Source organism: Mucor velutinosus, assembly GCF_035048745.1.
Source record: "Mucor velutinosus strain NIH1002 chromosome Unknown tig00000093, whole genome shotgun sequence".
Classification (NCBI taxonomy): Eukaryota; Fungi; Mucoromycota; class Mucoromycetes; order Mucorales; family Mucoraceae; genus Mucor; species Mucor velutinosus.
Window position 1 is genome coordinate 1549615 of NW_027041907.1, and position 26695 is coordinate 1576309.

At 40.5% G+C, this 26695-nt stretch overlaps 8 protein-coding genes across 8 annotated transcripts; 3 read left to right on the forward strand and 5 right to left on the reverse strand.

The window, feature by feature from the left end:
- Positions 1-2940: 2940 nt before the first annotated feature.
- Positions 2941-4787, reverse strand: ATC70_002246 (uncharacterized protein; the record flags this gene model as incomplete). Its single annotated transcript, XM_064821625.1, has 5 exons — positions 2941-3457; positions 3525-3815; positions 3869-4322; positions 4380-4563; positions 4632-4787. 5 exons carry the CDS (start codon positions 4785-4787, stop codon positions 2941-2943), a joined length of 1602 nt encoding a protein of 533 aa, XP_064681311.1.
- A 413-nt stretch (positions 4788-5200) lies between these two features.
- RPT5_2 (26S proteasome regulatory subunit 6A) lies at positions 5201-7905 on the reverse strand (the record flags this gene model as incomplete). Its single annotated transcript, XM_064821626.1, has 3 exons — positions 5201-7348; positions 7400-7532; positions 7589-7905. 3 exons carry the CDS (start codon positions 7903-7905, stop codon positions 5201-5203), a joined length of 2598 nt encoding a protein of 865 aa, XP_064681312.1.
- A 5290-nt stretch (positions 7906-13195) lies between these two features.
- ATC70_002248 (uncharacterized protein) lies at positions 13196-16866 on the forward strand (the record flags this gene model as incomplete). The annotated part of the gene is made up of 2 exons (XM_064821627.1): positions 13196-13763; positions 13823-16866. 2 exons carry the CDS (start codon positions 13196-13198, stop codon positions 16864-16866), a joined length of 3612 nt encoding a protein of 1203 aa, XP_064681313.1.
- Positions 16867-17844: 978 nt separating this feature from the next.
- ATC70_002249 (uncharacterized protein) lies at positions 17845-18985 on the forward strand (the record flags this gene model as incomplete). Its single annotated transcript, XM_064821628.1, has 5 exons — positions 17845-17875; positions 17925-18035; positions 18095-18207; positions 18268-18415; positions 18483-18985. 5 exons carry the CDS (start codon positions 17845-17847, stop codon positions 18983-18985), a joined length of 906 nt encoding a protein of 301 aa, XP_064681314.1.
- A 246-nt stretch (positions 18986-19231) lies between these two features.
- On the reverse strand, positions 19232-20003 carry ATC70_002250 (uncharacterized protein; the record flags this gene model as incomplete). The annotated part of the gene is made up of 4 exons (XM_064821629.1): positions 19232-19522; positions 19585-19765; positions 19827-19898; positions 19969-20003. The coding sequence occupies 4 exons, from the start codon at positions 20001-20003 to the stop codon at positions 19232-19234; spliced, it is 579 nt and encodes a 192-aa protein (XP_064681315.1).
- A 135-nt stretch (positions 20004-20138) lies between these two features.
- Positions 20139-22031, reverse strand: ATC70_002251 (uncharacterized protein; the record flags this gene model as incomplete). Its single annotated transcript, XM_064821630.1, has 6 exons — positions 20139-20455; positions 20513-20751; positions 20812-20927; positions 20993-21246; positions 21309-21579; positions 21630-22031. 6 exons carry the CDS (start codon positions 22029-22031, stop codon positions 20139-20141), a joined length of 1599 nt encoding a protein of 532 aa, XP_064681316.1.
- A 317-nt stretch (positions 22032-22348) lies between these two features.
- On the reverse strand, positions 22349-24472 carry ATC70_002252 (uncharacterized protein; the record flags this gene model as incomplete). Its single annotated transcript, XM_064821631.1, has 3 exons — positions 22349-22927; positions 22995-23891; positions 23957-24472. The coding sequence occupies 3 exons, from the start codon at positions 24470-24472 to the stop codon at positions 22349-22351; spliced, it is 1992 nt and encodes a 663-aa protein (XP_064681317.1).
- A 1218-nt stretch (positions 24473-25690) lies between these two features.
- ATC70_002253 (uncharacterized protein) lies at positions 25691-26612 on the forward strand (the record flags this gene model as incomplete). Its single annotated transcript, XM_064821632.1, has 2 exons — positions 25691-26228; positions 26302-26612. 2 exons carry the CDS (start codon positions 25691-25693, stop codon positions 26610-26612), a joined length of 849 nt encoding a protein of 282 aa, XP_064681318.1.
- Positions 26613-26695: the final 83 nt, after the last annotated feature.

Sequence of the window (26695 nt, forward strand, 5' to 3'; positions counted from 1 at the left end):
TTGCCATATAAATAAAAGTGTCGTGCTCTTCCACTTATTGAGCATGTGGTGACACAATACCTGTCTTGGATGGATTGCATGTCAGATTTAAACAATAATATCAAAGTATCACATAGATATTGTATGATCGACCTTTTGTAGTTGATTTGAACGGTGCTCAACGATAAAGACACAAGTTGGCTATTCATTGGACATGTTAAATGCAATTGGAGATATATAGTTGTTGCGTTCAGCATCGTACTAGACGGCTATTTAGCCTGAGCTTATGTGTTTCGGACAAGATCAGTGACAGATCAATCGAAATGGGTGTGTATACTAATCCCCATTTAATCAGCATCGTAATCATCATTGTTGTCATCATCAGAAAGGCATTGGGCCAGCCAGCAGCAGCGCTACCCACCACCGCCAAAACTCATTCAAACTCAGTTACTTTTTTTTCTTCAAGATTGGCCAAATTCTGTTTTTTGTCGACTTCTTTAATCTATTTTGCGGTATTCGACTATACGAACTGTGGTTATCACCCGATGCTTCCTAATACATTCTTGGAGTACACTTCAAGGCGCTTCCAATGATGTAAAGTAAAATAGATGTTTTGAATGAACTTGCTGAGCAATTTTAGAAAATGTGAAATGAGGTTTTTGGTCAAAATGTCGAAATTTTGCATAGGAAGACCTTGCAAAATTGGTTTCAGAGGTTGCTTTGGATCGAGAGAAACATTTTGATTTGATATATACCATAGTAAAAGTCTTCATTTTCAGGGTGAAAAACGCGATCGTTTGATTTTTGATGAAAACCATGAGGTATCCCTCACGGTTTTTGGGTCGATTTGGTCGATGTTTTTTTTTGGTCTCCAAAAAGTTGAGCAAAGGTGTCAGAAGGTCAGTGCTATTTGAGTACAATTGTTTGGTGTCATTCTGGTGGCTCAGAAAGGTCTATATGTCAAGATATGAAGGCTTGAAAACTGTCAAATTTCGTTGTGTTTTATACATTTGCTTGTCAATAGGCGCATTTTTGTATGATAAAATGGCGTACAGACAATGTATGCATAAGTCTAGATTTAGAAGAGCATGCTGTTACATCCAAGCAATCACCTGGAAATATTAGACTGAGTGGCGCTGTTATATCGCTGTATTATAGCACAATGATACAGCTCATTAGTGAGACGATGACGGCTGTAAGGCACGTTGGACATTATAGACGCAATAGGTAGTCTGCATCTAATAGTAAACATTCTACTATAAAATTATCTAAAATATCGATGGTTCGTATCATATCCTTTTATGATTATATGCTATTATATGATAATTTAAGTCTTATTTGGCTATATTAAGCACATTATAATATATAGAGATGCCTTCAAACGATACGCCCTTTCAATTATAGCCAGATGCTCTGACAAGGTTTATTAGAATCAAGCACCAACACAATGAAAGCTAGTGAACAAAGTGAAATGAACATCTCCATTTGAAATACCATAAGATGCACGATACGCGAAGTGAATGAATATGATGCTTCTGAATCATTTTAATGTAGTTTCAAAGCGGTAATACCTTTGTATAGGCATTTGAAGCTACCTGAAGTTCTTTATAAATTTATTGATGCGAATAGAAAATTGAGGGGAGAAAAGTTGAAGGAAAAGGAAAAGGAAAAGGATAAAATCTATGGCTCTACGTTAATACTTTCTTGAATCTATTCGTGTAGACCCGTAGTTGGCGCAATCTAAAGCACATTATGGTCAAGATGTGATGATTAGCTAGGGGTCACTGAGCTTGAATAAACGGTGCACCATCAAAAAGGTAAAGAAACATTGAGACGAGTAGAATTGTCATTGCTTGTAGCATCAGGCCAGCATTGCGTTCCAAGATTAGATTCGTGAAAATGAATGATATATCCAGTTTAAAGAACTCTAATAGTAGTAGATAGTAAGAAAATGCTGTACAGATTCAATCATCATTTGGTTGCGATTATATACGCATCTTTATATTCTTATCATTGTTATAGCTTGCTCATTGATAGATTGAGGTGCTCGCATGCCCCTTAATACGATACAATGGCGCACCTTAAAAGCAGCAAAGGCTCCTTTCTATTGTATAGCTGATTTGAGAAGACGCTTTACCAGCACGATAAGTCTAATACAACGAGCCTTCAAGCGTATCTTTGTAAAAACAACTGTCATCATCATTTAATAAGAAAGACTAGATGGAAAATGTAGGTCTTCGTTATTCAAACGGGAAATGGGCAAAGCCCCTCCGTTCTTGGCTTTGAGAGTTCTTAGTTTTTTTTTACCCGACATTAGATGTCAGTGAGTTAGCAACTGGCTTTTCATGGCCTTGGAGAGGAGCTTTGGTAGATGCGTTGCGAACGGATGTTGATTGATCTACATCCCCTGCCTCGCAGTCAATGAATGCCTTAAAGAGAAGATTGACGAGTAAAAAATACATTTTTTGTATTCAGTTTCAGCCTTAATTCATACTTCTTTTCGCAGAAATAGAAAAGTGAATGGTGTAGAGCAGAAAAAAAGAGGGGCAACTATTATATTAATGCAGTTATCATAGCAATGTTTCGCTCAAGTAGGAATTTCAACCATTGTTTTTGAATATACAATAGATTATCAGTTTATTTGTGTAATGTGCAAATGAATCAAGGCACCTGTGCAACATTGATTTAAACTAAATACACGCGAGATGTTGAGTTTTTTTATATTCTCATCAGTTTTTTATGTAATTTTTTTTTTTGTTTTCAGTAGACAACAGAGGGTAATATATAACGTAAAAAAATACATTAAAAAAAAAGGAATAAAGACTACATACAACAGAAATATTCAAGAAATTAGAGACTGGAATGTATATCTACGTATACGGCATGCGAAAAAAGGATGACTTCTATAATACAAGAGCGAGCGAGGGTGACGAATATGAAGGGAAATGATGAACTTTTGTATTAAGAGCGGGGAGCTTGGGAAGCTGGCACGCTAGCAATCTTGTCTCTTAGAATATGTCGAAGATATGTCTTGTATATTCCTACTGCGCTTGGTGGTAGTCGGGTGTATACGAATCCATGTTGTGCTGCTTCTTGATTTTTTTGCATCCAGATATCGTATTGTCTAAAGAACTCTTGATGGATGTACTGTAAAGTGTCTCTCACGACAGGGAATAATGAAACAGACCAGACAGGGCTATCTCTTTGGCTTGTCACTTCGATAATGTTGTCTATTTGATCCGCAGGCCACATACGAGTTTCGTCATCAAGAATAAGAGGTAGCTGGAATGATGAACCAACTGTTTTGTCCTTGAGTGCACAGAAACTATACAAAGCCAATAAATCTTTGGGTGGCCTTCCTGGATCAGGGGATCGTTTGATGTAATCATGCTCACTGCGTGCAGAGTATTTGATGCCTCTGATACATACACCTTGAGGATCTAATGCGTTGACAACGTTTTCCACATAATTTTGATCTCTAAATAAAGTGAGCATATCAGTAAGGAGAAGTAGCCTCTCGTTTTGTGATTCAAGGAGAAACTTACCCTAAGGAACAGACAGAGATATCAAAGAACTGCTGGGCCCATTGGAGAAATTCATGCACTCCTTCAGTCAGCACGACTCTTCTTCCATCTTTCAATACTGCTACACGATCTCTGCATTTGGAAATATCGGCTTCAGGGACATGTCTTTCATTTCCTTCACCAACGATACGCACAAGAGTATCATCCAAATCAAGCACCAATGGTAATTTTCTGCAATGTAGTAGTTCCTTCATAGACTCTTTGACGATGTGGACCATAGCCTCATGCTTGACGAGATAGCCAAATAAAAATCTATAGAACGGTCAGTGTTTTGTTTGTTTCGCACATCTACAAGTAATACATACTGTTTATCTCTTGAGGGTTTCAAATGCAGTTCATATAATTCACCATCCTCCGTGCGCATAGCGACATAGGCACTCTTTCTCATCCCATACAGATCTTCAAACCATGGATGATCAGGATATGCGAATACAAAGTTGTGCTGAATTTGTCGTTTTGCCATCATGACATAGAAACCGCGATAATAAGCACCTTGGATCTCGTATGTGTCTTCAAGTAGTATTTTGGGTTCGTCACCGTGGATAAGTAAATCAATAATTCTAAGCTGGCATTCCGAATTATCATCATAGCTTCTTTGATCATCTTGCCCATTCATTCTACGTCCAACAGGAAGCAGTGTCAATGGTTGATCTTGCATGACATATTTCAGAGATAATTTGGGAGACCAGATACCAGGATTAGCTTTAAGCGAGGGACTCAAATAGAGGCCGTTGGTGCCATTCGATGGTGAAGGGGCAACTATATTTGGCGACTTAACTAACATACATGATAATGCAAACATGGATCTAGTCTTACCATTGATTTTCAGGTTGGCATTACTCTCTATCTCAGGTCTAAAGGGAGAAGAGAATACACCATTGCTAGGTTTGTAATTGGCAGGTTTTTGAGAAGCTAGGGCTTGATGATTGGCAACTTGAGGATTAGTGATAGCGTCTTTTGCAACTACATATTGTAAAGATGTACTCAATTGATAAACCACCTAATTTTGGTTTTAAAAAATTAATTATTTGTGACTCTAGAAGACTCCTTTTTTGTCGTATCACTTACCGATTTCTCTTTCGGATGAGGATGAACTACAACAGCAGCTGCAGTGGTAGTGGCAGTAGGCCTGGGATTGGCAGATGTTGGAAGCGGAGCAGGAGGAGGAGCGACGGCTGTCGTGGTGGATCCATTGGATTGTTGTAATCGTTTTGGTTGAGGCATTGCTTGGGAATGATAAATTGGATTTGACATCGTGTAATCTCGCTTTTTGGTTGGCATTGAGCCATTCAGCATACTGGATAAATCCATGGCGGGGTGTGTGAGGAGGGTGCTTGTAGGATATAAAAGGATTTGTGGTCTGACGGAGTTGGAAAATATGAGGTTAAAAACTCAAATTGCTAAAATTCAGCTAGGAAAAACTTGTATTGAGATCCGGAAAGAAAACGGTATTAATTCAAAACATGATGAGACCCCATTTTTATATTCTGGCTAATCGGTCATTCAATATATTGCATGGCCAATCAGTTTGTCCACTTTATTTGTTGACACAGCAATAGGAGGAAAAAAGGTTTAGAAGGGAGGGGGGTGGTTTTTGAAAACAACAAGAGTATTTCTTTACATTTTATTCATCTTTGCTATGCGGTATATCCTCGACACAGCTTTCTAATAGCTCGTTCGTACATCAGTGGAGAATGATCCATGAACATGGTTCGACAAAAAACAATTTCAGAGAATCTGGCCTTTACATCTTCACATCTTGAAAGTGCAACTTTGTGCTGTTGCTTTACATGTGGAACTGTTTCTATTAGGTAGACTGAACTTGGTGGATACATCTTTTCTGCGGTCATATCAGCTCTCATTGTCTTGATCATTGCCCAGAACCATTGATCATCTTCATTAAATTCATCTTCTATATTTTCTTTTGATTGTTGTGAGGAATTTCTTTTCTTTTGGAGCCTTCCAACAACACGAGATATAATTTCTTCTGCTACGTCAGCCTCTGCATGCAAACTGGTAGCTACGTTCTTAAAGTCCTTCAGGAGCCCCAAGCTAAGACTGCTGACAATGTCGTTACCGTGAACCACGCTAGTGACCAGACCTTTGCAGTATTGACTTAATTCGAGAGACATAACACCTGGAGGTCCATAAGCATAGCAGTGAACAGGCCTTCCTGCTGGTAATCCGGATTGATCTGATGTAACGAATTTATCGTCATGATTTCCACCATTCTTTTTCAAGATCAACTCATGACCATTTAGTTTCTGACTCCATAGTACGCATAGCAAAGATGCAACTCCACCTCCCAAGCTGTGGCCACACATCACCAAACTGTAATCAGGGTATGTAACGAGACCTTGACGTATCTTCTGATAGACTTTTCCTTTTTCTTTGGCTAGTAATTGAGCAGCATCCAGCATACCACTATGAGCTTTGAATCTGGAGTGCTTGTCTGTAGGAAGATTGAATTCAGTGTAATCAAAACTAAGATCAGTGAGTATATCACTAAGACCGAGTGTACCACGACATGTGAGCACAATTGCTTTTGCGGCATGATCTACTGTCACGTAATGAACAAGTGCATGAATAGAAGGATTATGTAAATGCAGTGGTGATCTATCTGTATAGCTCGATAATAGTATATCTTCAACAGAATTGCCAGTGTGATGTGCAAAAGCATGATGATTTGGATGGTGATGATGAGAGCTGGGCAGAACAGCAGGCACATCTCCAATGCCCAGAATGCGCATGAAGGATTCACCATAGGCTGCGCTTGCGTATCTCATGTAGTGAGCGATGTTTTTGATGATCTGCGCCGATTCATTCTGCAAAACTTTGTTGGTATTGTTGGTTGAGGTCATGGAGAACGTTTTGGAGGATGTGGAACAAAAGCTGGATATAGAACTCGATCTCTTTTGCCTTGTCATGAAGATGCTGCTGTTGCTGGATGCATGTCTTTGCTTGACTGTCAGATCAGATGTCGAATAGTTGTATTTCTTTGATAGAAAAGAGTCTTCTTTCTTCTGCTCGCAGTAGAAATGGCCATCATCTGGGGATGAGAATCTACGCTTGTGGTGGTAAGCTGGCTTTTCTGATGCTGATTTCTGCAACTGGTCAAAATTTTCTTCTTGTCGCTCCACTTTGCGCTTTCGCCGTTTTTCTGACAGCGTTGACAGTATAAATTTCGGCGGCTCTTTGCCTGACTTGTCCATTAGCGCTAGGTATGACCCATTTTCCTCTTCGTTTGTTTTGACAATGATGCGTTTGTTGAATGTCGAATTCAGAGGGCAGATGGTGGTGGTCTTTGTAGTGGTGCAAGTAGTTTTTGTTGTAACTTTATAGCCGTTCTGCACAGATGTAACCAAGCTTAATTCATTTTCGTTTTGATTGCTTTCTTGCGATTGCAATAGCGCATTTAATTCTTGTATGATGAGAGTGTTTTCCTCGTTGCCTTGCTGCTTGTTGTTTTTGAATTGGATAATTTTGTTCTTTTGCTGGTATTTCTCTTCTAGTTCCTCTTTTTCATCTGTAACAAGTCCTTCCCACAAAACTGTCATGGGAATTTGTTTCATCATTCGTTTATGTGTCACGTTTTGCAGAACCGCAAATGCTGTTAAGGCCTTTGTTAATCCAGTTAATATAGCCAACTTGCCAGCCTTTGCTAACCCAAACTCTGGATCTTGCACCAACTCTCGGTGCACAAGAGCGATAATAGAAGCTATAGCGCGCGATGTGTCGTTTGATCCAAAAATGCCGTCAATGATTCGCACTGACTCCTCAGCTGCCTGTAATGTCGATGAGTGGTTGTTACGGTTACATGCATTTTGGAAGTTTACCTTCAAACTGGATTGGATAGTCCTCGATGTGAACTGCAACCCTGACATGGCAAACAATTCAGCTAAGGAAAACGTATGACTGACAAGGTACAATCCTATGTTGGTATATTTCTCGAGCACCTGAACAAATAAACTGCCTTCGCGTGAGCATTGATTTGTATCGTGGTTTTGATTAATTATTGCATTTACCTGTCGTCTGCCTTTTCATGTAAAACAGATGTCCCAGATGTGATCTTGTTCTGTGTGTTTGCATGCAAATTCTTTGCGGTGGAAAGCGCATTTGTCAATGCATTTCTTGATATCCCCAGAGAGATTGATGTGCCGTATTTTGCAGCTTCAAACATGGCATCAAAAAAGATCGATGAGCATCGCAAGGAAACTCTAGTTGCAAGTGATACTGCTGTGACCATATTGGCGACGTTCTCTGAGAGCAAGGTGCCGTCTATGGCATGGTTTATGTCGTGAATGCTACTGGTAGCAGCTGGTGATGTTAACTGCCCTGCCATTGCAAATCAAAAATGTTATGGGAGAGAAAGAGGAAAAAGAGAAACAAAAGAAAGAGAAGCGAGAGAGGAGAATTAATACGATCTGCACAGGCAATTACAATCACTATGTGAGTATGCACATATCGATCAATACCCCAAATTTTATTGCACTTGTGGCATTCAGGATAACTTGGCTTTAATGTCACATGTATTGCTTTACTTCGGCTCTTTCAGACGCTAAACAGTTTTATGTCATGTGTATGTATAGGTTCTGCTATGCGTTCAATACCTCTTTTTGAGTCAATATAATTTCATTGCCTTGACATCAAGCTGATAATTTTCATGAGAGATGCAGGCAAATATTTGTATTATGTGGGGAAGTCCGTGGCAAGCAACAGGTTTTGGGTAACCTCATTCACCATCATCCCACTAGTTGTGAATGTAAGGAGAAACTAGCCTGTTTTTGATATCAGACATACACACAAGTTTAAGCCTCACATGCATTTGAACATTCAGTTACAAAATGTGCCTGAACATGTAAATCCTCCCCAGACAATTTTCTTTTTGCCGCTGCACATTGCACATTAATATTTGCATCATCGTTTACATAAAATTATGCATAGCTATAATAAAATGATGCCCCTCCCCCCTTGATATTTCAATGCGCCCGTATATATTTTCAGTTTGTGTATAGAGCGACAAGTGATGGACAACTCTAACATGCTCGCAAGAATATTGTATCTGCAAGAAAAGAGGAATGAATATATTTGTTTGGTACAGCTTTGAACTCATGACTTGAAATGTATGGTACACAAAATCATTAAATGTCCCAGAAGAAACGCCTGGGATTACACAAAACGTGAATGGACACCAGACGCTCTCTCTCGTCATCACGGGATCTCTCCCCACAAAAAAAAGAACCATTAGTGTTATGGCGAGAGCGATGATAAAATCAAATGTATACGCTTCATCTATTTCATTTGAAGGCTTGATATTAAATTGTAAATTTGCATGGTGAGTTTTGGTTGAAAAAATTGTATCATATTCGCAATGGCAAAATTGAATGGGCATAGCATCGATGATGGGATGTATTTAGAATTGATAACTGGAACAAATGGTAGTATATAGCTGCAATATTATGCGTAATCCAGAAACCCATAATATAGGTAGTAATCGCTCGCTTAATCTTTCAAATAAGTGGCGTTGCAAGTACGAATATGAGCAGTTACAAGTCTTTCTGCATACTAAATAGCGTCAGTCCATCAATGACTGGCTCGACATATTACCAATTTTCATGCTTCAATTTGCATAATAGAAACGCATGTTCTAATATGAATCAACAGTATATCATATTATAATAAATGTTCAGTCCCTAGACACTTTTACAGCCCTCATATTATGGAAACTGAGTTTCCAGGCATCTGTCAGGCCTGGCTCATATATGATTAACCAGCCCCACCAGCCAAAATTAATTCAAACCCAAAATCATAGTTTGTTTCCAGATTGGCCAAATCTTAATGTTGTTCGACTCGATCGATCTATTTTCGCAGATTCGACTAAGTAAAGTATGATGATCACCCTATGCTTCCTAATACTTTCTTGATGTACTTTTGAAGGCGCATCCAATAGTACCAAGTAATATAGATGTTTTGAATAAACTTATTGAGTAATTTACGAAAACATGAAAAGAGGTTTCTGGCCAAACAGCCGAAATTTTACATATCAAAGTCCCACAACGATGGTTTCAGGGATTACGTTAGATCGATAGAAACATTTTGATGTAATACATACCATAGTAAAAGTCTTCAGTATCAAGGCCAAAAACACGATCGTTTGATTTTCGATGAAAACCATGAGGGATACCTCATGGTTTTTGGTCGAATTTTGGTCATGTTTTTTTGGTCCCCAAAAAGTTGAGCAAAGGTGTCTGCAAGTAGCTACTGGTCGAGAGCAACTATCCGGTGCCATTCTGGAGATCTAAAATGGCTTCTAACACGAGAAATTACGGCACAATATATGCAGATTTTGCTCTAATTTCCAAACTTTTGAGTAGCAACAGGCAATTCTAGCATGTTGTCTACCTGTATACTAATTCTTCTAGCTGATACATACGTGCTGCAATGTGAAAGACCCAGATCCTAGAAATAAATTGTTAGTGAAGGGTTTTTACCTAATAGTGGTAGGCCGAAAAGTAACATTTTGACATATCCAAGTGGAATTCTTTGCGATTTCACTATATTGCCTATGCTGTTCTACAAAACTTGGCAAATCAACCGAGTTACAAGATGTATATATTACAAAAGATCATGGTATCGTTATTCATTACGAGCGTTTATGCTTCAGATGGTTCTCTACCTTTGCTCGCTTCGGTGATAACCAACCTGCGCAGCGGCAGCTTGCCCTTGCGTATCTTATCAAAATACTACTAATTTCATTCTGACCCTCCACTTACACATAAAAACCCTTTATATTATCTGTAAATCTGATTCTTACGTGATGCTCTACATCCATATACACGTAGCTATTTCATATAGGGGCAAGTATCATACAGATATTATTCTTCTTTAGCCAAGAGTGTGCCTACTACAGCAAAGTATGAGTGCATCTGAGCTGAGCTTTCTCGCGTTCAAGGCCGTTTTAGATCTCCAGAATGGCACCGGATAGTTGCTCTCGACCAGTAGCTACTTGCAGACACCTTTGCTCAACTTTTTGGGGACCAAAAAAACATGACCAAAATTCGACCAAAAACCATGAGGTATCCCTCATGGTTTTCATCGAAAATCAAACGATCGTGTTTTTGGCCTTGATACTGAAGACTTTTACTATGGTATGTATTACATCAAAATGTTTCTATCGATCTAACGTAATCCCTGAAACCATCGTTGTGGGACTTTGATATGTAAAATTTCGGCTGTTTGGCCAGAAACCTCTTTTCATGTTTTCGTAAATTACTCAATAAGTTTATTCAAAACATCTATATTACTTGGTACTATTGGATGCGCCTTCAAAAGTACATCAAGAAAGTATTAGGAAGCATAGGGTGATCATCATACTTTACTTAGTCGAATCTGCGAAAATAGATCGATCGAGTCGAACAACATTAAGATTTGGCCAATCTGGAAACAAACTATGATTTTGGGTTTGAATTAATTTTGCCTGTTGGCAAAATCATTTCCCATGAAGGTAGTCGATGTTTACGGTGCTAATTTCGAAGGGAATTGCAAATTGAAGCGTAGTGTAATCTATTATAAATATTCTAATCTAACGTAACAACGTATATTTACATGCAATAGATTTGATCGTTGAAATTGCTCATTAAAATAAGAATTCCAACTTTGAATGCAAGATTATCATCCGATTCACATTGGATTTGATATTGTATGTGTAGTCCTATCAAACTCATAAAATTATGTCATGGAATATCTTTACAGTAAAAGATATAGTTTTTCTGATGGTCCAAGAACGACGTATTCTTCCCATCTTCACACTCAAGCAATATGCATATCACACCATTCATTCAGATCCAGTGTTCAAGTTCAACTGTATATGTTCCCTTTTAGTTGGTAACTTGATGGCTCTCTCTGCAGCTTTGTAAAGATGATAATTATTCTGGAATGAGACAAGTTGCATTAGTTTTTAAAGCTTTGTTTTTGGTCTCTCGTATGATGTCGATACGAGATATAACCATCCATGTACCAAACCTCATGCACATAGTGTTAGTATATCCTATATAGCGAAGAAATAGCAATGGATCAAATGTGTTTTTTATTTTTAACATTTACCACATGGAAGTATTGGAGTGTATAATACGGGCGATTCAACCCTTGAAAGGTGTAGTCGATATTAAGCTTTTGCATGCCAGGAGTATTGAGTGCACTGCTTAATAGTCAATTGATTCATCTGGAATCTCATTTTGTTTTTTGATTGATGAACAAGAGGCAAAAGCAAACACCAATTATCGAATTCATTGTAGTAAGCGGCGAAATAGATTCGAAATGCCTAGACACGATACATTCATTTCGGTCGCAGGCTACAAACTCTTGTAAGCGATTCAAGCTGGGAATAAGCAGTCGAATGAGCTTCATGCATCAAGTTAAAACTATTCTGATCAAACCGCATCCGATTACGTCTCATTTACTAGCTTCCAAAGAACCCATCAAAAGAAAAGATCTGATAACTCATGCAGTCCTTATTGGTTGACCAGAGTAAAAGCAAACGAACGGAAAAGAAAGTTAGAGTATATTAAATGTTACATCATATACTAGGATGAAACAGATGTTTGACGGTATCGAGCCATATGGACCCATTGATGCACAGTTCAGGACAAAATAATGTGCCCACATTACGCTGGATCATGATACGATGAATTTGAATGGTGGAAATGTAGGGTTCTTTATACTCTTTCATCACTTTTCCTTTATGAAATGCGGCCCTGGTTTCAACTTTGTGTATGACAAAACGACAGGACCTGGGGCGGAAAAAAGTTGGTTTGTAATTGAAACATCTTGTTTGAAAAAAAAAAAAGTAGTGGCCCTCACATGGCTTGATCTATATTAGGTTCCTACGTTCTCTGGTCCCACCTCCCCCCTGTAAAAAAAAAAGGTTCATTGAAACAGGATGTTCTTTATCAGATCCTTAGGATGATCTAAGTCAAGATCGTTCTTAGCGACTTTATTTGACAGGTGGACAAATTATTTTCATATCTACATGTTTCGCTGTATCATTTCTAGTATACGTACTTTTATTGAAGACCATCTATGCCATATACATGACAATCAACGACAGGTTTGAAGCAGGTATTGACAATCAACTGTATACAAATGTTGACCGCATGACAACGGAAAATACTTCCCCGCTTTTTAAACAAGAAGCCAAGGTTACTTTAGTCTAGTATTTATATGCAATATACGACATCATTTAGTTACAATCCATCCCGTGTGGAAAAGATCTGATAATAAAATACAATGTACAACTGTAAATAAATAAAATGCCAATTCAAATGTGTATGGGGGGGGTGGCCATTTTTTGGATATAGAGAGTTATCTGATCTAAAGATCGACTGTATGATTCGCTAGACATTTGAGGAGGCGAATGGATCACAAAAAATTTCTCTGCTTGGCGGAGAAATCAATCTGATAAGATGGAATTCTAAAATATCACCTATAACTCATGAATGTAACCCTTGATTATCCGAGAAAATACAAAAAGATATAAATATGGTGTCTTATTGTACTATAGTTCTGCTCTTTTTCTTCTTCTATAACTTTCAAACAACAAATAATCATTCTTTTACCCAAAGTTTCTACCCAATATGCTTAATAACCAATACACATCTGTCAGCAAAATGGTCATCAACACAACTACATCAACTCCTTGCAACAGTACCACAGCCAAGAAAAACAATTTTATGAAATCAAATAATCCCAATCACAGCAAATACAAAAAATCACATCAACAGCATCTCATGAGAAACAATCATCGCAATGCCAATGTTGGTAAAAGACCTGTCTCTCCTACTAGTCCTCACATCAACAGACAATTGCAATCAACAAATGACACTCTACTGCTGGAAAATGAGCAAGATAAGCCTCTACTTACACCTCCCAGCTCACCTGAGGCTACGCCTCGCACCTCTGGACCAAATCAAAGCAACACCATCACTAACACTCCTTACCACAAGAAGAAGATCAGTAGCACATATGAATACAATAATCGCATATTGACCGCCAAAAGAAACGGCAATATTCGCGTTGTCATGAGCGAATTCATATCCATGAAGAAGAATTCAGTCCAGATGACTCATCATACATACAATCTTGTTCTTGAAGCGCATGCCATCTTACGCCGTGAAGGCACCCCTTTGACTGCCATGTTGAAAAGTAAACTGTCCATCACTGATTCGATTATACAAGGCACTAACACTATGATCCATTTGTAGTTTATAATGAGATGATACAAGCACAAATTCAACCCAACACCTACACATTTATACTTATGATCCGCACCCTTTGCAAAAGAGATGTTGAAGTTCAAAAGACCGTTGCTATGCTTAAGCGTCAGTCCGCTCGTATTGGCCATGACAATGAAGATGTTGGTCTCTTGGAAGCTGAACGCAACCTCGACAAGGCTCTCGCCATATTCCACTATGCTGTCTCTGACGGTGTCTCTGCCAATACCTTTGAAGTCGAAATTTTCAATCAATTGCTTCGAGTGCTGTCTCATTATGGAGACACATCAGATGCCAACTTTGTTTACAGTCAATTGGAACAGTCTGCTGTTCAAGCCAAGCCAAATTCTGCTACTTATGCTGCCTTGATAAACTTGTTTGGACGCGCAGGTGACATCAACATGGCTCTTTATTACTACAATGTCTACACTCAAGTCAAAGAGACCCTAGGCCCTCATGACACATCTTATATCTTTAATGCGTTGGTCGATTGTCACTTGAAATGTGGTCTGCTCAATGGTGCTCTTCACGTTGTAGAGCATGATATGGTTGAGCATGGTATCAAGTTGACCTGCATCCCCTACAATTCCATCATCCGTCACTATTGTGCTCATGGCCAAATGTCAGAAGCTGAAGCTTTGGTTGACCGCTTAATCCAAGGCCATCAGCAAGAGAGCGACAAGTACCCATACCCCGATGCCAGTAGCTATGGTCCTATTCTGTCGGCGTATTGCCAAGCAAATGAGTGGGAAGCTGCTACTCGTATTTATGACGCACTCAGGAAGACGAACATCTCCAAGGCTTACGGAAATCTAGCTAACTATGCTCTACTGTGTCTAACTCATCATGATCGCGATAAGGCTCTTTGTGTGATTGAAGATATGACTAAAGCTAATCTGGAGCCTGACCCTGTCCTTGCTGAGCGCATTATTACAAGTTTTGCTCAAGCTGAAGAGGTTGTTCAAGCCATTGGTGCTTTACATACCCTGCAGCAATCCATGTCGCCACGCTCACTGTCGAAAGGGTTCCACCATATTATAGATGGTGCTCTTGAGGTCGTGTTGCATTCTACATCGATGCGTCAGGTGCTTCAAGTGATGCAAATTGTCATGCCACTCGTTCATACTCACAGCAACCCAAGCAGTCAGACAAACAGCCACACTACAGTACCATCCGCTTACGAAATCATGTCCAAGACACTCATTGATTCCTACTTTGATCGAGCCAAGGACTCACAGCACTTGCTTACCCTGGCTGATTTCCAACTCTTGTTTGATGCTGCTTTTGTTTTATACGCTCATGAAGAGTCCACAGCTCAATCCTCTGCTCTGGGCGATACTGTCCTGCAATTCCTCCAAGACATGCTTGCTTCTGATATTACTGTTCCCGCTGATCTCTACCATAGCGTGCTCATTGAGCTACAGCGTCATGGTGATTTGGTATCTGAATCTCGCTGGAAATCAGCCTTTGAACAAAGCCTGCCGCTGGTAGATGTTACTGCTTATACCGCCTCCTCTCGTCATGCTCAAGATGAGGATGAGGACGATATCATCATTGAAATTGCAGAGGAAACTGAACAAGAGCAAGCTCATGCGCGTGCAAGCACTACTGCTACAACCATTGCAGCTGCCAATGCTGTATCTACTCCTTCTAGGGCGGAAATCATCTCGAATGAAGTACTTAAGGCTATTATCAATGGAAACTGTCGCGGTGCCATCCGTATTTTTGAAGACCGTATCATCTGTCGAGGCTTGATTCCTACTCCTGAAGTCATGCGGGACGTGATTGCGTTGGCTGGAAAACAAGGCGATATTCAAACGGCATTGACAATGTACAACAACGCTATCTACGCTTTCAAGGACATTGCTGATATCCAAACCAAGGACGAAGCCATCTACATGGCAACAAATAGCCTTCTCATTGGCTATGCTCAAAAGGGTGACATGGACAAGGCCAAGGTGTACTATGATCGTATCAAGGCGATGGGCCATTATCCTGATAGCAATGGCTATGCTAGTCTCTTGCTGGGCAGTGCCAAATGTGCCACAGATGAAGCAACAGATGCTCTTGCCATATACGATGAAGCAAAGCGTCACCATGTCAAGCCTACTACATTCTTTTACAATGTCATCATCTCTAAACTAGCCAAGGCTCGCAAGCTTGATTCTGCTTTGTGTCTCTTTGATGAAATGCGTTTATTCAAGATTCCTGCCAACTCTATTACTTATGGTGCTATTATCTCTGCTAGTGTTCGCTCTGGTTCTGAGAGCCAATCTCGACGTCTCTTTGGTGAAATGCTCTCCTCTCCTTCGTATCAACCTCGTGTGGGCCCATTCAACAATATGATGCAGTTCTACGTGCGCCAACACCCTAACCGTGAGCGAGTCTTGGAGTACTTTTCTGAATTGCGTCGCCGCCATATCAAGCCCTCTCCTCATAGCTACAAGTTGTTGATGGAAGCCTATACCCACATTGCTCCTTATGACATGCCAATGGCTCATAAATTGCTCAGCGACATGACTCGATGTGATCGTCTTCGTCCTCAAGCAACCCATTATGCCACTCTGATCTACTCCTATGGTATTCTCCAGCGCGATGTACAAAGTGCTGAACGCGTGTTTATTGAAATGAAAAAGTCAAATATCCATCCCGATGAAGCGGTCTACCAAGCCATGATTGATACACTGATCAGCAATGATGCTCTGGAGAAAGCTGAAGCAGTCTACTATCAAGAAATGCAAAAGGATACCCAATTGCAAAAGAGTGGATCGCCCTATATTGAAAATTTGTTCATCCGTGGTTATGGTGAAAAGTCTCAACTGGAAAAGGCTGAAAGGATATTCGATGCCATGTCAGATGACAAGACTCAACACCATGTATGCGTTATTCGTGAACCAAGTACATTTGAAGCAATGATTCGTGCCTACCTCTTAAACGACAAACTGGATATGGCCAAAAAGGTGCTAGACAAGATGGTCAAACGAGATTTCCCTCCCAAGGTGATTGGTGTCGTTGCTGATTTGGTATCAGAGTAAGCCCGTAGTTATCCCTCATTATGTGATACATTTGTCAAATAAAGCAATCTATTGATCGAACTGTTGTATGCAACCCATTTCAAGATTTAGAGGCGTTGCTCCTATTGTATGCTACCTGTAGTGTGTAATTCATTTCGAATCCTCTTCTGCACTTGATACATGGTCTCCAATGCTGTCCTGTAGATGGGGCATTGCAGTGTACTCGCTTGATCTAGCATTTTTACTAGACATGTTGCTTGGCTTGGCCAACATTTGCACTTTATTTTTTTGGGGGGGGGGTGATCTGTACATAATCCCCTTTTTTGAGGACATAAACTCGCTCCTACATCATGTAATAATCAATTGCTTTCATCATTTCAACATACCACTGCAGACAGCCAATGCTCTTGATGAAAACTTGCTTCTACTATAATTGACTACCAGACAAAGAAGGAGAGAAAAGAGAAAAGCCATAATTGTGCCACAACAACCCATAGCAAGACGTTCTCGATCTAAAATTAGCTTTTAAACGAGACCACTAAGCAGACCTTGAGGGAAATCTTGCAATCCGAGAATAATAGCACCGCAGTAATGTTGAGTCATCTTTGAACTGCATCCAGGTAGCATCTACTCAGGTTAGTGTAATGGTTTCTTTTACCATCGGAATGCTGGATCTTGTCTTGCTTGATAAGGGGTTGAAGGAATATGTGCATCCCAAGGCAATGGTCAGACACTGATGCCTATGGTTTTAATGAACTTGAATGATTGATCCAATCACCATGTAATACACTTGACCATGAATCAGAAAGTGAGATGCATTGGTCGGATCAGCAAGGTTTACATAGTCATCCATCAAACACCTCCATCTTCCAAGAGCATCATCATCGTCATGACGAACACAAGAGACTCCGCAGTTTTTTTTTTTTTAGTTCAAAATGTGATGGCCCTGAAAGTCAAATACAGTTACCCTTTTATTTCCTCTTTATTATTGTATTCAACATGTCGAAATCATTACAAGCAAAGTCTTTAGGTAAACTGAAACCAAACCTTGCAAGGCATGAAACTCACCTTGTCTACAGTCGAGTCCTTATTAAAGATTCCAACTGTCCGTATCAAAAATGTCGCTGGTGCTACAGACAAGTTGCAGAAAATCATCCAGGATGGTCGACGAAACCTTCATTTTATCAGTGGTAAGAAGCAAGCCCTTGGATAGACTGAAGCTTTGAATACTCACCCCGCTGCATGACAGACTTTGATATGACCATGTCGCGTCATTGGATTCGCAACAAGGAAACGGATGCGTTGGAGAGAAACTCGTCTTCGCATGGTATTCCTGCTCGTTCTGACATCATGTCTCCCGAGGTAAAGAGCAACAGCCGAACAAACACTGCCTATGCTTGTTTACTCATGTCAACACACTAGTACAAGAAAGAAACAGCTCGCATCTACAATACATACTATCCCATTGAAATTGATCAAACCATGACTCACGATGAAAAGGTACCTTACATGATGAAGTGGTGGATTGAGGCACATGCTAGTTTGATCAAGCAAAAGTTGTCCAAGCATGGTAAATGGGGGCAGAGATAAGGGGTGATGACGTTGAGAGGCAAGGTATTTATCACCACTGTGCATAGATTTAGCAAAGATGGCGAGACAAGTGAATTTAGAAATGAGACGAGGCGTGGAGGATGTATTGACCGACTGCAGAGATACCCAAGTTCCATTTCTAGTCTTTTCTGCTGGCATTGGCAACATTATCGAAGAAATCTTGAAGCAAGTCAACATGTTCCATGACAATATGCACATTGTATCCAACATGATGGTATTCGACGATCAAGATATATGTGTTGATTTCAAGGAACCCTTGATCCATGTATTCAACAAATCCGAATTTCAACTAGAAACGTCGCCCTACTACAAGCAGATTAAAGAAAGAGCCAATGTGATTTTGATGGGTGATAGTTTAGGTGATCTTCAGATGAGTCAAGGTGTTCAGCATGATTTGTGCTTTAATATCGGCTTCCTGAACCATGATATCAAAGCATTGGAGCCAGCGTATACCGAGGCATTTGATCTTGTGATTGAGGGAGATGCCAACATGGCACCTGTTATAGAAATTTTGAAAAGTATAGAATAAACGCTTTTATTGTTCATGTATGATGGTCTTTTTTTTTTTTTTTTTTTTTTTTTTTTTTTTTTGTTGTTGTTGTTGTTGTTGGAGTGTTGATCTGTGCTGCTGCTGCTGCTGCTGTTAGTGTTGCTGTTTCTCTCCAGAGGAGGGATTAGTAGAATAATAGAATAAAGAGTAAGTGATAGTTATAATGGGAAATTAAGTTATACATGTAAATAAGATAGTAAATGTGTAATAGAAAGAGGGCGAAAACTACAAAATCAAACAAGGATTCTTCTTCTTTTGTCGTACAGGAGGTGACAGGACAGCTCTAATAGCTTCATCAAACACGTTCTTGAGGCCCTTTTGAGTAAGAGCAGAGCATTCAAGATACTTTACAGCTTTGATGTCTTTGGCCATTTGCAATCCCTGAGGATAACTGATGGGAGCCATGCGCTTTTGTTTCAATCTCTCCACTGTATCACGATCCTCGCGTAAGTCCAATTTAGTGCCAACTAGAATGATGGGAATATAGGGTGCATGATGACTGATCTCTGGATACCACTATTCACATGCAAATGCAAATGAGCCGACCGCATGCCATAGCATGTTTTCCCGTATACTACCTTTGTGCGGACATTCTCAAAGGATGGAGGGCTGACAAGCGAGAAGCAACTGAGAAATACATCGGTCTGAGGGTAAGACAGAGGCCTGAGACGATCATAATCTTCTTGCCCAGCAGTATCCCATAAGCCAAGGTTGATTGGCTTACCATCCACCATGACATTGGCAGAGTAATTGTCAAACCTGTTGCATAGAGTTTCAGTTTAGTATACGGGATCCAGTACTGTGTCGTCGAGCCATTTACACTGTGGGGATATATTCACCGGGAAATGCATTTGTTGTGTACGAAATCAACAAACAAGTTTTACCGACAGCACTACAAGAGCAACATCTACAATGAACCCTTTTCTGATACGTTTGCGCACATTACGCAGGTTTTACGTTACCCGTCGCCCACAACAACACACTTGATAGATTGCATACTGTATAATTTAGCGTTAAATGGAGAAAAAGAAAGAAGGGAGGGAAAAGAAACCAATAACGAAGCCATTATTACTGACCTAAAAAAAATTTCAAAATTCAGTGTAACAAGAGTACAATGGTTTATTAGATTTGATTAAACAACGAAATTATCGAGCCCAAAACTACACAGCTCAAATGCTTTCTGCATATCCTGCTTGAATATGATTCGGATAGACTTGAAAGAGCCTTTTCTTGGGCATGCGATGTCAAAGCCAATGCGATAATCCAGCTGGTTCAAAGGTGTCAATTGGATGTCGCATTCTTCCCATGAACCAAAAGGTACAAATTGCACCGTCACCTGGAATACTTGATCCAACGGTAGATCAAACTTGGTTGGTGTATACAGGATGATTCGCTTGGCTTGGATGTCGCCTACCATGTATAGACCAAAGTAATCACCGGCCAAGGGGGCTGCAGAGATGTGTATGTCAGTCTACCAACGCTGACATGTCCTGGTTGTTATCCTACCTCGTTGTGTATGCCAGCAAGTCTCCGTGTCCTGATCTACAGCCTTGTGATACGATCGATAGGCAAAGTTGGATTTGTTGGGTATCTTGAAGCCGAGGTGTGTTTGATTGTACATGGATTCGAATTGACTGATATTGGCAATGGACCCTGAATGGAATACAATGTCGTTTTCTGTACCTGGAATAGGCATGCTATGGATATTGGTAATAAACAAGCATCTGTCATTGGCACAGCTTGATCTATGAAGGGACATGAGCATTGGCTCGATGGCAAACGAGGTGTCTACAGATCCACATTACCTGACATCTCTCTCTTCCACTGGTGGTCCCAACTCTCCCTTCTCAAAATAGTCATCCTGTTCCTCCATCCAGCTCGAGTTGGCCAATGTGTTTTCCAAAAGAGAGACAGCATCATACTATATATGGCGTGGCTGTGTGCTGAGTGTACGACCTTTCATCAGCCCCATACAGCTAGACTTACCATGTAATATTCAACCAGAGGTCTGTTATTGACACTACCAATGTCCCTGAATCCATCTCTACCAGAAGATAACAAGGGATTGGATACAAGATATGGGTATTGATTTAACCAAATCGAAAAGTAAAGTTCGGCTCGTCTTAATTTTGATGTGCTCAAGCCTTGTGCACTCAATTGGCTTAGAAATTTCTGTACTTTTTGCTGGGAAACAAATGCGCCGTATCGCAGATCTGTGTAGCCTGTATGGAGCGACATGTCTATTTGTAGATGATGATGAGTATAGGAAGGATCTACAAAAGACACACACACACACACGCACCTCTGTTGGTGAATCGCCATCGCATGTAATCCACATAATTGACAGGTCTGGTATTGGCGATCAAATGATCCGGATAGCGAAATGAATGGGTATACAAGCTATCCAAGTAGGGATTCAACCATAAATCATCTTGAAAATAACATTTTCCATATGTCGCAACTGCACATGCAGTGAACTTTCCCATGCTGTGTATGGAGGCGTCCGTCTCAATGACTTGTATATGCACTCGATCGTTGAGAGCAGTTGAAAGGGTTTTGTTGGGATATAATAGCTGTTGGTTATGTCAATAGCGAGACATTTAGGCCAATGGCGATCTCTTACCTCTGCTTTTAATGGTTTTGACTTGATTTGGTTATATACTAATATCTCCTTGATGAACGGGTATTTGAAAAGGTGTTCAATGGCGTGTAAAATGCCATCATCACTATTATCCACACGATTGATAATGGCTGTCGCTGGCGGATACTGTCGAAGGTTTTGTTTGGAAAAGACTGTCGCTGGAAAGATGGAAGGCTGTTTTAAAACAGGCTCGTTTTCTAGTGTTTGGATCCGCCATGTTGGAGGATCTATTTCTTTTTGTGAAAATACAATGCTGAGTGTAGGATGCGGATGCTTGTCGTTGGCAAAATTTTTAATCGACTCTAGTTGGCTCCATGTGATGATGACTACGACCACAATAGCAGTGTATAGAATGTTTCTTTTTAATTGTACGGAATTAATCATTGTGGTAACTATAAATTGTTTGCATATATATATAAAGGAGTAAAAGAGGCGAGAGAGAAAAGAAGGAAAAAAAAAAAAAAATAGGCGTACATAACAAAGTACACCTAAAAAGACAAGGTGCTGAATTGCTAAATTAAGGTACATTGTCTGATTGGCTTTTCCAACAAATGGCTTCAACGATCAACACTTGGCAGGGCAAAACGACTCTCAAATCCACATTGTCAGGCGCATCCTCGTATGGCTTCATCTAGCAAAAAAAAAAAAAAAAAAAAAAAAAAAAACCCCAAGTACTGTCTATAAAAAAAAAAGCATTCTATTTATTTAGATGATGATGATGACTCTGCCTTGATCTTGGTCATACAGTTGTGGCACTTGAATACCAACGCACTAGCAAGACTGTATTTGTTCTTGGCATGAGGCCCTGATCCAATGCTGTACTGTCCTCGGTCGTTGGCTTTCAATACAACCTGAATCTCGGATTCTGCCTTGGTGTATTCCTGTTCCAGAATAAGCATACATGCCTTTTCATAGCGACTAAAGTAGTAAATGTAGTGATCCAGCTGTATCTTGTCTGCATGATCGAATACAAACTGCAATGACGTTTCGTGTGCTGAACGCATGTTTTTCTTATCAGATCCTTGCTCATACAACTCGCGCGATGTGATGGCTCGCAAGAATTCCGCTAAACAGAGATCGTCGTAATAGTATGTGTTGCGCTTTTCGACAGGTAGGGATGCTAGACGAGTGACTTCTGTGTTGATTCTGCCCAAACCAGCGAGAAGGAAATTTTCAGGTATAAAGTCGTAGGCTGTGAATGCATTCAAAATCTCGAGATCAGGCAACAGCAGGTAATTGTCTTGGCTGAGATACTTTCTAGCTTTTCGGGCAACAAATTTCTAACAAATTTAAGGTTAAACTTATTGTGCACTAAACGTCGGATAAACTCAAGGCACCGCCACTTACCTCCATTGGGATTGATTTGCCAGCAATCCTTTGCTTTTCTCCAGTAACCTGATCCATATAGCCCTCCACTTCCTTCATATACTCTGCCTTGATTGCTGCATCTCCAGTGACACCAGCTAATTGGTACAGAGAAATAGCCTTTAGATATGTGTAAACAGCCTTAGACCATTTGCTGTCTCGCAAAAGCACTGTGTAAATGTCATATGCCTTTTGCCATTCCTGCTCCATCAGATAAATGAGACCCAGTTCCCAAAAGCACATGTGTTGCAGCTGCTTCCAATCCTTTTGTGTATCAATGGCAAGCTGGTATTGCTCTTCGGCCTCCTTGAGCTTTCGCTTGGATCCCATGAGCCGACCATTAAAGTACAGGAAAAAGACACCACGAGGAAATTTACCAAGACAATCGTTCAAGATGACCTCTGCAAATGGCCTATCTACGTCAGACAACTGGATCATGGTAGATAGAATGATATGATACACAATCAAGATCATATTGCACATTTGGCTACGAAGTCCCGTGTGGATATCCGTCTCCTCAGGGATGGAACCATCGTGATGCTTGTCCCAACCACCTACTGACTCCAATACCTTTAAACCATGGGCTCGGTCACACGTAAAGCCGATGAGCTCCGCCACCTTGGCTACGGAAGCAGGCAGCATGGATAGAATCAAGCTAAAACAGCCAACACCCAGTGCAACCCCTGAAGTAAAGTCGCTGTCTAGTGTCGTTGAGGTCTTTTCCGTCTCGTTGACATAGTTGACATATTTCTGCAAGGTCGTATAAGCACTGTAGCTGCTGCGGATGTTTAAGCTCTCTCGCAGAAATGACATGACACTTTCATCGTGGATAATGCTGAGTAATGCTTTGAGCAAATAAGCTTCGGCGTGGACCAGTTCCTATACATGAAAGAATAAGTTTCACTTGTCCATTGTCTGTCTCTTTTTTTTTTCTGAAACCTTACGGCATGGCGTTCAACGGCTGTCATACTCTTGACATCCTCCAATGTTGTGCCTTTGACCCAACTGGTGACACTACCAAGCCAGCCAGTTTCCTTCTTGCGAAGATTTTCCGCCAGTTGAATCGTATGCTTCAAGACGCCCAAAGTCGCTTCAATGTCGTCTTCTTGGAATGTCATGACAGACTTGAGATACAGGATGAATGAATATCCCAATGAAAAGTACATGGAATCCTTATAATGGGGTTTCAAAATGGCCTCCGCTTCATTGATGTTTGAATTGAGAAAGTGGTCTAATGCAACTCGACATTGTGCAATCTCCATGTACAATTGCTTCTCCTCAGGCGTTGTGTGTGTTTGATCGGAAAACTTGCTATGGATGTGAGGTGGCGATCCAGCGGGAGTAGATGGCTGTGATGGTGTGCTGAATGGGCTGCCTAATTTACCGAAAAGGCCCTTTGAATTGGGCTTGTTGTCTGTCTTTTTGCTGAATGAAAGGCTCTTTACGAGTTTTGGGTTCATGATGTATAGTGTGTAAAGAAGAGGAAGAAGGAGAGAAAAGAGTGATAGCTGGCTAAATGAGCGAAAAGAAAAAAAAAAAAAAAAAGAAGCAAAGAAAGACCGCTAACCATCTTATTGTTCGGATTTACCCCAGTAGCTTTGACACATGGAATTAGGGAAAAGGTCTGCCGATATGATCACGCTTTACTTCCGACTTGGGAAGCAATCAGGACATACCATGATGCTTTGGTCTTCTTGATGCCTGTTGCTGGCATTTCGGCGCACCTCTTGTATGCTCGAGAAGAGACGACGATCAATAAGCCGTGAGGCATTCAACATGTTCAATACGTATCAAATCGATATTGGGAAGAGGGCCGATCCATCCTCATCAAGGAAACCTGGCCATGTCAGTGGTTAGAATGCATGTTAACATTTGAAGGTGGCTGCTGCTACCTTATGATGAGTATATCTTTCTCATTTCATATGCTCATGGCCTACGGTATAGCAATGCGGACTCGATTGACGGCAGCAAAGGAGATATAAATGATATAAACATGCAGCACTGTCTCAAACTATATAGCATCGACATTTTCTATAATCAGACAAGCTCTCATGATTTTGCATGATTGGGGCTAGCTGAATGTGAGGGCCGATAATGCCATCTTGGGCTGAGTAATATGTATGCTTGGATGTGATGGAGATAGACAAACTCCTCGGCGCTTGCTCCGTTATGAAGAAGCTTGCACTTGCCCTTGGCATCTCACTGACACCATTCTTCAGGAGCGTACCTTCCTAATCTAATCAAAATATACTTTTGCTGGTGGAACGTTTTCTGGTATATGATAGTGTTACACAGCTGCAATGTCGATGGTATGAATCCCATCTCATGTGTGCCATCATGGCTTGTATATCCAGTGATGAAAGTGAGAGATGGCTTACGCTAAAGAGTGCCAGACACAGGCATATTGATATATACTAATAGCGATGGGGCAATAAACAAAAAGACATGATGTTCTATGTCTATGATAATGTAAGGCGCTAATTATCTCGGTTTAAATATGATTTATGTTTCCCCTGTCAAATGTCATTAATGGGTGAATGTAAACAAAGCAGCGAGTTATGATACAACACCATGTGTTCAAGGCAAACAAAAGACAGCTGTGCATATAAAAAGACCTACTGTTATCAGCTATTCTACTTTTCTCGCCCTTTACTAATTTTTTTCCTCCATCAGACATCATGTATTCGCAGCAGTTCGGCACAATTGTTCAACCTCAAACATATGAAAGGTCCTTTTCACCTTTACTCTTAGAGACTCAAGAAGAAGCAGAAGGTTGGAAAGTATCCACCCTTTCGCATCATGCAACCAATCAACAAGATGGCTATGAAAGAAAATTGATCCAAATGCCGTCGATGAATGGCAGTGATTGCTCGCCCACCAAGAACAGAAAGCCACTGCCACAAGTGCCGACATTGTATACCACTCACGATGATGCCTATTACCAGCTTAACCCACCAGTATATCACCCGCACTGGCAACATGACCACAACAACCACTATGCTGAAGTGCCGTGCACTCCAATGTCAGCAGTGAGCCTTGGTCTCAATGTCATGTACCACCCTCCTTACCATCAACAACCCTACATAGAAGCCAGTCATCTAACCTATTCAGCTCCATCACCTTCATTTCTCGATGAGCCAGAAGAGCTACCAAGCGTAAACAGCTCGCCAATAGCTGTGGAAGCACAGCTGCAGCAACATCCGCCCAAGATGGAAGGTATATCTTTGAGTTGCACACTGATTATGACACGAAGCTAACCCTATGTAAACCTTATTGCCATACTTTGCAGAAAATAAAAACGTACGACAGATTACAGTGAAATCCATCAACGATGACTATCGCGTGTGGATCACAGTGGAGCCGAAAGAAACAGGCGAATCCATTGCAGAAAAGATCCATGTCATTGCCACGTTTCGCACCAGGAAAATCACATCTATCACTACGGCGTCGGGACGACAGGTTCCGTTGAACAAGACGCCTGTCTTCAAGAACTGGGAGGACATGGATGATTTTGAGCACGGAGAGACATGGACAGTGACATGGGGACCATTGAAGAAATCATTCATGGATAAGGTGTTTTCAAAGTTTATAGAAACATAGGATTACTTTTTGTTATGGCTACACAAACAAGTTTAATGGTTGTTTATATGATTGCTATCGTTACCTTTACTGAACTGACAATA